Below are 14,428 nucleotides of genomic sequence, written 5' to 3' on the forward strand. Positions count from 1 at the left end.
CGTCCATACTTTCTTCCAGTTCTTTTCTCAGCTAAACAAAAGAACTGATCAAATAGAAATCTGATTCATGGAAATGTTTGTTATCAGGTAGACATTAAGCAAAACTTGATTTTTAAATGTGTTATTGCTATTGACCACTATTGCCAAGATCCCACATTTTTCAGGTAACAATTTATTTTTTAATGGTTCCTATTTTTCATTTTTTTTTTTGTTTCACTGGGAACTTTTAGGACAAAGTGGTGGTGGCAGAATGCATTTCACATTATTATATCTCTTGGTGCACAGTGAATCCATTTGGACACAGGAGTTAGCATTTGTTGACATGGTAAGCGATGTAAAATTTCCTGGTGAACCAAGTATCTGTATTCTTCACGGCTTTGGAAAGGATACATTATTTTCCACATTTCATAGACGAAGCAGCCGCCATCAGGAAACATAATTTGTAGTCTCTGAACTACTGTAACCAAAACATCTCCCTGATCTCAAAATCCTTTTCTGTCACCAGAAGTGGCCTATAAGGCTCCAGAAGAAACGCAGCCGTGGCATCCTCCCCTCACTGCAGTCCTCCTCCGAGGCCCAGGCCGCGGCTGTGCCTTCCAGATCCTTCTCCAGGGGCCGATGGGATTCGGAGCTCACCCGGCGAGCTCCTGTGCAGGCCGGGGAGGGCTGTCTCGGTCTAGGCCACCGCTGCGGGCTTCCCCGCCCTCTCCGGCGCAGGCGGCCCGCCCAGGGCACGGTCCTGACGGTCGCGGGGACACGGTGGCCGCGCGAGCCCGCGACACTCCGAGCCTCCGCCGCCGGGCCAACCGCGAGCGAGCCGCCGCCATGCTCCGGGTGCTGGTGGTGGGCGCCGGGCTGACCGGAAGTCTGTGCGCCGCGCTGCTGAGGAAGGCGATAGCCGGCCCGCTGTACCTCGCGCTGTGGGACCGGGCTGGCGACGCAGGTGAGCGGAGGGAGGGCGGGAGCAGGAGGGCGGACCTCCTGGTGGGAGCTGTGGGCCCGCGCCCCGCCGCTCGGAGGGGAAAAGCCCGGCCTTGGGCCGCGGTGGGAGCGCGCCACCGCCGTCACCGCGTCACGTGACCCGTGGCTGCCACAGCCGGAAGGTTGGGTGCGCGCGCGCGAGTGGAGGTCCCGGTGGGGCCCGAGAATGGCGGGTCAGGGAGCACTGCCGGGGAGGACGGCGCCCCGCCAGCGTGGGCCCAGCGAGGCCGCTCTGAGCCTTGGCAGCTTTCTCCAGAGTCTGCGGACTCCCGCGTTTTCCTTGACCAAGACTTTGCAAATGGTTAGACTGAATGTCCTGAGTGGAGCCTTCCTTAGTCACTCCGGCATTTCATCCATTTCGACTTAGTCATCCACTGTTTCGTCCGTTTCTTCAGGTGAACACAATATGTACTAGTAACACTGTAGGGCAGTAGTACAACATTCAAGAGTCCTTTTTTTTTATTCAAATAAAAAATAATTACAATAACCAGATATCCAGGACAATAAACAACGATAAAAAACTTCAGCTTAGATTAATAATGTTTTTAATGTGTTTGGACAAGGATAATAAAGCCACCAGGCTAGCTAGGGTAAGTTGTACAATTTCGAAAAGGCTCATTCTATGCACTGACAATTGCTTATGAATTATTTTAAGGGGGAAGAATGTTTACTGCCAAGAGTCCTCATAATCCCCGATGCACAGCTGACTTGGGAGCTCAGTACATCACCCGCACGCCTCATTATGCAAAAAAGCATCAAGAGTAAGTCACTCCTCTGAAGTCTTAGTAGATAGATGTATGATGTAAAACGAAACAATCATTCTTTCTAACACATTTTCAAACGTTGCCTCTTATGACAATGAAATGTTCTTATGATCCTTGTGAAGACCGTATAACATTATATATATGGAACAACAAAAAGGGCTCAATACATTTTAGTAATTGTTAGTTGTGAAGATGGCAGAGTGTAATGATAGTATTTCTAAGCACATTTAAAATGGAGCATATAATACTTTTCTATGTATTTTTCTTGACTTCACTTTTTCGTTTTTTTTTTTGTTTTTTGTTTTGTTTTTTTTGTTTTGTTTTGTTTTGTTTTGTTTTTTTTGGTTTTTCGAGACAAGGTTTCTCTGTAGCTTTGGTGCCTGTCCCGGAACTAGCTCTTGTAGACCAGGCTGGCCTCGAACTCCCAGAGATCCGCCTGCCTCTGCCTCCCAAGTGCTGGGATTAAAGGCGAGCGCCACCACCGCCGGCTTGACTTCACTTTTATGTAGAAAAATAGGACTTGAAATTGAAATTAGCCGTAATGTCAGCAGAAGATTTACAGGTTCTTAGAGAATTTTTGCTCTTCTCCTGAATTACGTTTGCTTTAACACAGTTAACAGTGAGTTTATTGTATGAGGATTTATAGTATGATTTGATTTTTTAGAAGACAAGACAGTGGTTTCAGAGCTAATCACACTATACATTTCCATATGGTTATTTCAGGTTTTATGAGGAGCTGTTAGCTCATGGGATTTTGGAGCCTCTGACCTCTCCTATTGAAGGATTGAAGGTGCAAGAAGGAGATAGCAACTTTGTGGCACCGCAAGGAATTTCGTCAATTGTTAAGCACTACTTGAAAAAATCAGGTGGGGCTTGATTTTCTCTACCTTTCAGGATGAAAGTTGTGCAGTCAAGGTTAGTATCATATAGACGATTATAAAAATAGTTAAGCTCTTGTCTTATTAAAATATGACTTTCCTTCTTCCAAAGTAAACCTAGAATCAATTTGGAGGTCTTATTGAGCTGTATGGCAGTCTCTATTTACTACTAATCTGTTTACATTCATTTATATTCACAAATTTTTGAGTGTATAAGAACAGTTTTTCATTTCTCACCTTGACATGGCTATAGGATTGAATTCTAACAGGTTGTGTTACTCTTAAAAACCGGTCTCATCAGTAGTGAATGAGAATGTTCTTCACATCTGAGTGTTATGGAAATTTTAAATTTTTATTGGCATAGTATGTTAAAAAACATCATACTTTTATAGTTTTGTTTTTTATTTCCTAAGTTATGAAGGAATTTATACACTTTTTGTTTTGTTGTTAACCAGCTCTTGGCATTTTTTTAAATGTCTTATTCATAATTGGACCATATTCTATTAGAATTTTCAGTTTTTCTTTATGCATTGTATGAATGCTATGAAAACTGATATCTTATAAAAAGAGAAAATAAAGGTTTTCTTGGGTGATAAATTATTTTCCTATTATAGATCAAGCTATCTTGGAAATTTGTAATTTGGCTAAGTACCCCATTCAAGATTACTATGGAAAGGTGTAAGCTGAAAATTTGTTTTTTCACAGTTATTTATATAATTATTAGAATTTTGGCCTTTCTTGTCAGCATTACTTAATGAAAACGTCAAGAATCTGAACCTGCGAAAGGTCAATGAGATCGAACATACAACAGAACACCTAAAAAATACAGTTCTGGGGTATGCCATTTCTCCATTTGATATTCAGACTATGAAAGTGTCATTGAGTTCTTCAGAGAAACCGAACCAGTAGAATATGTTGTGCTCTCCCTTCTCCATTCAGATATTCTATATCCACTACCAGCTATAGTTCAGAAACATTGAAAAAGGGCTAGGCATGGTGGCATATACCTGTTTTCTTAGGACTTTGGAGGCAGATGCACAACCACCACAAGTTCAAGGACAACTTGGATTAGTGAGTGCCAAGCAAGGAAGTGCTATAGTTTGAGATCCTGTCTCAATAAACAACCAAATAAACCAAAATCTGAAAAACAATTCCAGAAGGTTCTAAAAAACAAGCATAAAGTTGCTGCACAACTTATAGTATGCTCCATGAGAGAGAAGTGATGTATAGGCACACTCCCCAATTCATGGACCCTTAGTCTGTTTCTTTAGCATCTGTCTTTAGGATATGGTTCACCTTGATTTTTTTTAATCCATGTGTAGTAATATGTATAGTTATTTTTGTTGTCCTTCATATATAGACTTTTTCCATTCTATAATTCTCTAAACAACATATTATAAAAAAATACATTGAGTTAACATTTATCCTGTTCTAGGCATTGTGAGAAATCTGGGATGTTTTAAAGTATATTGGAAGGCATCTATTAGTTACCTGCAAATAGTATGCCATTTTATGTAAGTGACTTGAACATCAGAGAATATGGGTATCTTGGGAATAATATATTGTTATCGGTTTTTAATAGCTATGAAAAGTTGAAAATGTGTGTGTTTGTTTGTGTGTGTGTTTGTGTGTTTGTTTGTGTGTGTGTTTGTGTGTGTGTTTGTGTGTGTGTATACTCATGAGAAGGAAAGAAGGGGGAAGAAAGAGAGAGAATAAAGAATTGGCCCACATGATTATGAAGACTATCAAGTTCAATATCTGAAAGGTGAGTCAGCAAGCTTCACACCCAGGAGAGCTGATGGTTTAGGTCCAGTGTAGTTGGAGTTTTAGTTGGGACCACCAGCTCCAAAATAAATGTACAGACTTAATATTAATAATAGCTCAGACTGATTACTAACTAGCTCTTACCACTTAAATTAACCCATTTCTATTAATCTATGTTCTGCCACCTGACTCATGGCTTTACCTGTCCTCCAGCATATCTTGCTCCCTCTGCATTTCTTCTTCCTAACATTCTCAGTATGGCTCTTCCACCCAACGATATCCTGTCCATCTATTGGCCAGTCAACTTCTTTATTAACCCAAGTACAGTGACATATATTCACATAGTGAAAAGGAATATTCCACAGTCCAGTCCGAAGATTAACAGGCTCAAGACTCAAGAAGAGCCAATGTTTCAGTTCTAGTTTTAAGACAATGAAAAAAAAAGTTCAAGACACAATTGTAAGACTATCTAACAGGAGTCATTCTTTGCTTGGCAGGCAGGTAAATGTTTTTGCCTTAGCCCTTTAACTAATTGATTGAAGCTCACTGCATTAGGGAGAGCAATCTACCTTTCTCATATTAAGTTTAATATCAACTAAAATTTCCCACAGTATTTCTAGGACCCAGAACATTGTTTGATCAAATATGTGACTATTATTGATGTGATACACACCATGACCAAAAGCAGCTTGGGGAGGAAAGTGTTTGTCTTTCATGACACTGAAGAAAGTAAGGGTAGGAACTCAAACAGGGCAGGAACCTGGAGGCAGAAGCTGATTCAGAGGCCATGAAGGGTGCTGCTTATTGGCTTTCTCCTTATGCCATGCTCAGTCTGCTTTCTAATAGGACCACCATCCCAGGGACCACCACCCACAATGAGCTTGGCCCTCCCCCATCAATCTCCAATTAAGAAGATGCCCTACAGCTGTATCTTATGGAGGCACTTTCTCTTTTTTTATTAAAAAAGATTCAACATTTTTTACTTTCCAAAGTGTATAATTATTTAAAAATCAGAAATATATTTTTTGTATACTCACAATGAAAGCAATCAGATTGTCAACATAGTCTTCAGTGTCTGTGCCCCAGGTCTAAAAACTGAAAAAAAAAAATCTCACAGCTGTTCTTTTCTACTGTTCTGTTTGTTTTTTCATTTGTCATTGATACTTACTGAAGTGGGATTATTCAAAGTGCCAATAGGACTGTAGCTATCATTTAGCAAGTGTTAACCATTTAGCACACGTCATTCCTAATCCTTAACAACCACCTGAGGCAGCTATCATTATTCCTAATGACTAATGATACAACAAGGCATTGGTTCACTGAGTACCAGTCAGTGTCTTTACTGGTAAATAGCAGAAGCAGAACTTCCTGAAAACTGTCTTTATTGTTTCCTATTAGCTTTCCTATGGGAGACGGTGAAGAATGCTTATCTTCCCATTCAACATTCATTTTTAAAGGCCCTTCCTCCCCCCTTTGATTTTTTTTTCCTATATTTTGAGGCTAAGTCTCATACTGTGTGGACATATATGTTGGTGAACATATGGCTCAAGTCAACAGCTTCATAGTGCACTGACATTTTATCATTTAGTTATTGGCTCCAGAAGGATGTTACTGTTCTGTTTCTTTATGCAGTCTGGAAGATTAATTACCTACCAGTTTCTGTAACAGGAGTGCCCACTTGTTTGTCCTGGCCACCCGGCTATCTTAGCCCCGAAATAATCACACAGAAATTGTATTAAAACACTCTTTGGCACATTAGCTCTAGCTTCTTATTGGCTAACTCTTATATTAATGTAACCCATTTCTATTAATCTGTGTATCGCCACATGGCAGTGGTTTACCAGCAATATTCTAATCGTGTCTGTCTCAGGAGGAGGATCAATGGCTTCTCTCCAACTCTGCCTTCTTCCTCCCAGCATTTTATTTAATTTTCCCTGCCTACTTAAGTTCTGCCCTATCAGCAGGCCCAAGCAGTTTCTTTATTAACCAATGAAAGCAACAAAAAGACAGAAGGACCTCCTACACCAAGTTTCTGCATATGACATCTGGAGAGTATGCTAGATATTTTTAGGCCAACTTGATACAAGCTAGAGTATCTGAAAATAGGGAACCTCAAATAAGAAAGATGACCCAAGAATGGCTGTAAAGCATTTTCATAATTAGTGATTGATATGGGAGGTTCCATGTTGTGGGTGGTGCCATTCCTCGGCTGGTGATCCTGTGTCCTTTAAGAAAGCAGGCTGAACAAGCTATGATGAGCAAGCCAGTAAGCAGCACCCCTCCATGGCTTATGCTTCAGCTGCTGCCTCCAGTGTCCTGCTCTGTCTGAATTCCTGGCCTGACTTCCCTCACTGATGGACTGATGGTAATGATCTGGACTTGTAAGCTGCAATAAACCCTTTCCCCCAAGATGCCTTGGTCATGGTGTTTCTTTCTTCCAGCATTAGTAACTCTACTTAGGACAGAGAATGATGCATCAACTTTTAAAAGTGCTTTATGTATTCCCAAAATTCATAAGAAGATGAATTTATCCTCTGGGTCTCTGGACTAGAAGTTTTTATTTGTGTTGTCCTTTCAACAGATGGGACTATCAATGCATTAATTTTTCCTTTATCATATTCCTTCACAGTAATATTGATCAGCAATATGGAAAGTCACTATATACAGTATGACTTGTCAAAGTAGACAGGATTAATTTATTTTAGAAAGACAGCTGGTTTAATTTGCTGTCAGCTCTGAGGACTTTTGCACAGTAATATTTACCTCTCATTATCTTCCCTTTTCATTTGTTTACTTTTTTCTAAAATTGATGTAAGGGAAGTGAGCCTGAGTGGTTCTCTATCGCAGTTCTTCCTGCTAAGTAATCATGACATTTATCCAGTACAGTGTTCTTTCAAGGGATGCTATGAAGTAGTACACAAGCTATGTGACTTTTGCTTCGTCTACTTTAATCAGTACATTTAGAGAGCTCTTCTGTATCTTTAGGTCTCATCTCAGCATTTCCAGGTGCTGTTTACTAAAACTAATTCATGGGAAATGATATAAGAAAAAAACGCTGGCTAGCTGAAATGGCCAGCTGTATGTTTAGTGAGAACTTTCCTCAAAAGATTAGGTAGAAAGCATCTGATAGACTCCTCTTCTGACCTCCACATGCTTGAATATAGCTAGGTATCTGTGTGTGCACGCACACACACAGTGGAGGGAGGTTGGGGATGAAATGAAGAAACTATATAGAAGAAACACATTTGTTTCTATAAAATGATTAAACATTGCTAGTCCTCTATCTAGATAGCTATGTACAAAATTAAAAATTCTCACTAAATAGCATGTACTGGATGTTATGGAACCCTGTCCTCTGGGCATTGCTTGGCTGTTAAGTCTTTCAAATTTTAGCCAGCTATGAATTCTTGTCCAAGACTCTTACAGGCTCTTTCCAGTCATACTTCTCCATGGAACTGGTGGTAAAGACATCACGAAGAGCTCAGGAGGGGCATGAGTTCCACCTTTCCCTGACCATGTTGAGGTTTTTGATCCATTTGAACTTAAGTTTTGTGCATGGGGATAGATATGGATTTATTTGCATTCTTTTACATGTTGACATCCAGTTATGCCAGCCCATTCATTGAAGATGCTTTCTTCAATATAAGTAAATAAATAAAATTGTATAATTTTAGCTTCTTAGTCAAAAATCATGTGTTCAAAAGTGTGTGGATCAATTATCAGGGTCTTTGATTCAATTCCATTGATCCACCTGTCTGTTTTTATGCCAATACCAAGCTGTTTTCATTACTGTAGGTCTATAATAGAGCTTGACGTCATGGACGGTGATGCCTCCAGAAGTTCCTTTATTGTAGAGGATTGTTTTGGCTACCATGGGTTTTTTGTTTTTCCGTATGAAGTTGATTATTGTTCTTTTAAGATCTGTGAAAAATTGTGCTGGAATTTTGATAGGGATTGCATTGAATCTGTAGATTGCTTTTGGTAGGATTACCATTTTTGCTATGTTGATCTTACCTATCTAAGAGCATGGGAGATCCTTCCATTTTCTGATATCTTCCACAATTTTTTCCTTCAAAGACTTAAAGTTCTTGTCGTACAGTTCTTTCACTTTTTGGTTAGTGTTATTCCAAGATATTTTATGTTATTTTTGGCTATTGTAAATGGTGACATTTCTCTGATTTTTTTCTCAGCAACTTTATCATATCTGTATAGAAGGGCTTACTAATTCTTCTGAGTTGAACTTGTGTCCTGCCACATTACTGAAATTGTTTATCAGCTGTAGGAGTTCCCTCATCAAATTTTTGGAGTCACTTATGTATACTAACATATCATCTGCAAATAGTGAAAGTTTGAGTTCTTCTTTTCTAATTTGTATCCCTTTGATCTCCTTTTGTTGTCTTATTGCTCTAGCTAGAACTTCAAGCACTGTATTGAATAGGTTCAGAGAGAGGAAGGATCAGGTTGAGCTGGGACTTCTGTAAAACGGAGGCTTCACAGATAAAGCTGGACTGAAGCTAGAGTTTTAGTGCCTGGGAGCATGAAATGTCTCAGGTGATGATAAACATTGACTTTCACTGTGCTTTTGATTCGCCCCCTTGTATTATCATTTCCCCATCCATGAAGCCGAATAAAAGTATTTCTTTTCTTGTGTAGATGTGTATGGTATACAGATGTGTATGTATTCATGTCTGCATGTGTATGGGTATGTGTGTAGGATGTATGTGTACATATTAGCATGTGTAGGCCTAAGGTTGACATCAGGAATCTTCTTCAACCACTCAGTGCGTATTGATTGGGACAATGTCTTCCAGTTGAATCCAAAGTTCACTGATTGGGATACAGCTAATCTGACTGATCAACTTTTCCCCAGGATTCCTGTTTCTGCTTTCTGAGGTCTGGACTTATAGGAAGGATACCATTCATACCCTGCATTTATGTGGATTCAGGGGATTCAAACTCCTGTCCTCAGGCTGAGCCATCTTTCCAGCTCCAGATTTGTTTCTAAACCAAAGTCTTTACACAATCTGAAATTTGAGATATCAGTATACTAAGACTTACTTACCCAACTGGAATTTCTTTTGGCTAATGGTGAATGTTTTATTCTCTTAAACAAATGATGACCCCAAAATATATTATGTTTCAAGCACTCTGATTTGTATGTTATATGTTGTCTTAGTTATTTTACCTCTTGCTGTGATGAAAGTATCTTGTTGAAGAAACTTCAGAAAGAGTGGGTTTATTTGGCTTACTGTTCAGAAGTCCGGCCCATCGTGGTGGGGGGAATGCTGGCAGCAGGATCCTGTGCAGGCTTCTGCAGCCAGGAAGCTGAGGATAACAAATGCTCCTGCTCAGCACACTTCCTCCTTTATGCATTTGGAATCTCAGCCTAGGGAATGGTGTCATCCACATTAAGGGCAGTCACTCTACCTCAGATAATCTCTCATCTAGGTAATTTCTCAGAAATATCCCCAAAGGCTTGGTTCTAGGTTTTTAGAGATACTGTCAAGTTTATAATCAATGTATGCTATACATAGAAAATGGTCATTAAAGATATCCGTGGCTCTAAAATGAAAGGGAATACAACATAAAAATTAGGAAAATCATTATAATAATGTTGTGGTACATTTTAAGAAAGGAAGTAGGAAGTCAGTGATTTTCTTGGTTTTGATCCTTAATGACAACTTGATCTCCCCTACAGTTATGTTTTAAGATTGTTTAAGGTTATTCTGCTAGGTAATACTAGTGAGAATTAATTGCTAGGTATTATTACTGAGAATTGCTAATGGCATTTACTGATGTACATTCATTCTGCAAAGATGACAAGCTTCCTAGTCACCTGTATATTTTTAAATCATGGCTTAACAGGTTGATACCTATTTCTTCATTTTTGAAATAAATTAGTATGATATATAACAAACAAATTAGTTTAATATGTAACAAATGCTTGACTAGTGTGGTGGCCCTCATATAGACGCCTATGTTTAGATACTTTGTCCCCTGTTAGTGGGACTACTTGAGTAAAGTTTGGTTGTATGGCCTTGTCGAAGGAAATGAGTCACTGAAGTGGGTTTTTAGTTTCAAAAGCTCAGCCATTACCAGTTAGTCCTCTCCCTCCACCTCTTGGTTGTTGTCTCAACACATAAACTCTCAAGTACTTCTCTAGTACCATACCTGCCTGTCTGCTGCCATGCTTCCCACCATGATAGGCACAGACTCACTCTCTGAAACCGTAAACAAGACCCACCCCCTTAAATGTTTTCTTATATAAGTTGCTTGATCATGGTGTCTCTTTGCAGCAATGAAAAGTAACTAAGACAGCAAATAAGTATTTTTCCATTTTATTGAAAATAGAGTCTTTTCTCATACAATATATCCTGATTCACATACTCAGGAGTTCCATAAAATACATTAAACTGAAAACCATAATATATTTGCAGAGACCTGGTGCAAACCTGTTCAGGCCCTGTGCGTGCTACTTCAGACTCTATGCATTCATATGAGCTTTGCTCAGTTGATTTAGATGGAGCTAACAAATTCTCAAAGAAAGTTGGCCATGAAGTAGTAGTAGAAATGGATTTAGAAGTAGTAGTGATCAGTGTAGTATTGTTGTATAATTGTTTCCTTCATAGCGAATGTTGATTGGAGGCCCAGGCGTACAGGTGGTCAAGGGAGTAAATACTACTGACGTAGAAAAGAAAGATGCAACTCCAGAAGATAAAGTTAGGAGCAATTTGTTCACCTAAATGAATCGACTTTTGTTTTTCATTTCCTCATCATTCGTGTGAAAAATCCTGGTAACAAGGACCTGATTTTGCTTTGGAGCAGGTGCAGAAATCTTCTTCAAACAGCGTGTGACCCAGATCAACCTGAGAAATAACAAGTGGGAAGTCTCCAAGGATACAGGCTCCCCCGAGCAGTTTGACCTTGTTGTCCTCACCATGCCAGCTCCTCAGATTCTGGAACTTCAAGGTGACATTGTGAACTGTGAGTAAGCCTTGCTATTTACCTATTTTGGGAATGGATTGGGAGAGCGCAAATTTGCTCTTCTTTTTGAGAGAAAAATCTATAATCATATTGGCATGCCTCATCTCCTATCTCCTTGCTCTCTGGGTTACTGCTAAGTATTTACTGCTGTTGGTGGAGTTCCTTAGCCTCATTGATGAGTAAGTAGGTGGATATGATAGAGGATACATTGTCCTGATGTCAAAAGAGCCAAATTTATAAAAAAAAAAAAAAAAATAAGGAATTTTCTTTATTTGAATAAAAGAACGCAGAACGCATTTCTCCCCAAAATTAACATATTATAAAAAGGAATTTGGTGAGACATCAATAAGCAGATTAACCCATCTTTGTAAGCAAGTCCAATATTATTCTTTGATATTCTATTTTCTTATGCAAAGGACTATTAAAATATTACAAAGGTTTTGTTGAAGAAAGTGAAAATTTATTGCAAACCCAGGGCATGTTGATATATCTAGCTGGGTGGTCAGTTTTTATAAAAATATATTTTATGTACCTGAGACATGACAAATGGGAAGTCTCAGAAGACATCCTCTCCAAGGGTTTTAGCCTGTCCCTATGGTACCAGTTCTTGTCGCTTCCTAGGGAGGTTGACTCTGAAGGTAAAGATCCATTTTCATAGAACCCAGACAGTAAGGGGCAGTGGAAATGCAGCCATTCCCAAACCATGCTAGGTGTTCTCAGAAACAGGGCCAAGAAACCAGCATGGACTGATTTGTCTGAAATTTACTTAAGATGACTTTGAGCTGTGAACCCTCCCTCTGATTCATGGTCCTGCTACCATGATGGATTTTAACCTCAGTGTGAGCCAGAGGAAACCCTGCTTCGCTAAGTTGATTTTGTCAGGTCTTTTGCCACAGCAAAACTAAAAGTGACTACTATGGTTGCTGTATGCAGATTTGTGATTTTATCGGGAATGGTGGTCAGAAGTGCTGGGATAAAGGCGTGTGCAAGCACCACCCAGGTCATTGGTGTGTTATTTCTGATTATAGTGTTATTCAATTTTTTTACAAATTGCTGAAAAGTCTTTAATAGCCAAGTCTTTCATTTTTTTTCTTTTGAAATGCATTTAAGTGTTGCAGTTGGTTTAGTGTTATTGACTTTAGATAGCTACCTTTGTTTTATTTGTTTTTAATATAAAATATTATATGGCTAGAATATGTGTGATGGAATCTGATTTTCTGTGTTTTTCTCGAACTCTTATCTAAAAATGTACAATTGAGGAATGTGCTTGAAATGAAAATATCTTTTCTAGTTGACAACTGTTATTCACATTCGTGGGTGGGTAGGAAAAGTTGGATACCAAAGATTTGATTGGGTATATTAACATATCCATTTGCAAAGTCACATATTGCCATCTAGTGGTACAAATATATATTGGAGTTCCCCAGATTAGGCTAGAAAATACCTAAAACCTAGGTAAACACTATAACTATAGTACAAACCATACATCATGAGGAAATTAATATAGTCCCAAGATATTGCATTAACTATTCACCCAAATCTGCAAAGTTTGTACAGAAGTTAGGCTATGCCACCTAATTATATCCACTGTGAACAGTGTGCTGACTGCTTTATGATTTTCTATTCATTCTCTCTCTAAGTCATGTCTAGGCTGTGAAATCAACATAATACCATATTTTACCTGAAATTTTTGACTATTTTTTCAGTGTATTGTGGGTTGTATTTACTTATGTTTTTATCTCCTTTTCTACTTTATCTTTTATAGAAGAAACAGGACTACTTCCTTTCTTCTGGCAGTTAATAATTATTCTTTTTCTCAGCTAAAAAAATAGGGATGCTTCAGGGGCCATATGATTAACCTCTCAAGATTTACTACTCTATAATTGGGCTACTTTTGCCATGTTACCATTACCAAGATTGTTTCCATCCCCAAAGCAACCCTAGGTGTTATTATCCTCTCCATTCCTACTAGGAAGACTGAGCTGTGAACCTCCAGCATTGTGGCCAGAGACCAATAGCAATGAAGTGCTGAAAGCACCCACTCCAACTGTGGTGATGCTGCTCTCTGCCAGTGCAGCCAGTAGATTTTTGTTATTGCCTTTGTTTTATTTTTTATGAAATTGGATGCCCTAATGAATATGTTAATGTGTATGTATGTGTGTGTGTGTAATTGATATATCCTCATGAGGGATTATCCCCATAATCAATATGAAACTTTGATTTGGAAGTATAATTTGCCAAATATTAGTATAAGTATACTTGTCTCTTTTGTTAGTTCTATTTGTTTGGTTTTTAGTTTCTATTTGCCAATTTCCATAGGTACATTTCTTTCAGGCAATAAATATAGCATCTTATTTTTAATTTACTATACTAATCTGTCATTTTAATTAGAGACTTGAGCTCATTAACATTCAGAGTTATTATAGAATAGTATGTAGTAATCTGGTTTGGAAATTGCTGTCTTATGGACTTATGTATCATTCCATTTTCTCCTTCTGTTTCTAAGTCTGCTGTTGTTCTGATGATTTTGTCTTGCATGTGACTCTATCCTTCTTTCTAGCAGCTTTTCATAGTCTTTCTTGGTTCTAACTATAATGTTTTATATATATATATATATATATATATATATATATATATATATATGTGTGTGTGTGTGTGTGTGTGTGTGTGTGTGTGTGTGTGTATGTATATATATTGTGATATGTATATATAGTTCTTTTCTGGTCGTTTGTTGTTGATGTTCCAAATGGCTCATTTCTAGGTAGACATTTCTTTCTCTGGATAAAGGGAGTTTGCTGCTATAGTTTTATTGATCATGTTTTCTAGGCCTTTAGTTTGTGCTTCTCCTTTGCCCAGTTATAAATTTGGTCTTTGTCTTAGTTACCTTTCTGTTGACTAAGGCAGCTTATAAAGAATACTTTCAATTGAGCTTACAGTTTCACAGTGCTAGGCTCCAAGACAGAAGAGCAAAGGTGTCAGGAACAGCTGGTAACTCACATCTTAATCTGCAGGTAGGAGGCAGAGAGAAAGCAAGAAAGCGAAGAGAAAAAGTCAAGG

The 14,428-nt window shown here is 38.7% G+C and overlaps 1 protein-coding gene across 1 annotated transcript in view; it reads left to right on the plus strand.

The window, feature by feature from the left end:
• Nucleotides 1-606: 606 nt before the first annotated feature.
• The window catches only part of Rnls (renalase, FAD dependent amine oxidase), a 262,021-nt gene continuing 248,199 nt past the window's right edge, over nucleotides 607-14,428 (plus strand). Inside the window, exons 1-4 of the mRNA XM_057778762.1 lie at nucleotides 607-943; nucleotides 1,637-1,742; nucleotides 2,469-2,611; nucleotides 11,213-11,371. Coding sequence (XP_057634745.1) covers nucleotides 619-943; nucleotides 1,637-1,742; nucleotides 2,469-2,611; nucleotides 11,213-11,371 — 733 coding nt within the window. The 5' untranslated portion in view covers nucleotides 607-618. The remainder of the gene's footprint in view (nucleotides 944-1,636; nucleotides 1,743-2,468; nucleotides 2,612-11,212; nucleotides 11,372-14,428) is intronic.

This window comes from Chionomys nivalis, chromosome 8 (genome assembly GCF_950005125.1).
Source record: "Chionomys nivalis chromosome 8, mChiNiv1.1, whole genome shotgun sequence".
In the NCBI taxonomy this organism is placed as follows: domain Eukaryota; kingdom Metazoa; phylum Chordata; class Mammalia; order Rodentia; family Cricetidae; genus Chionomys; species Chionomys nivalis.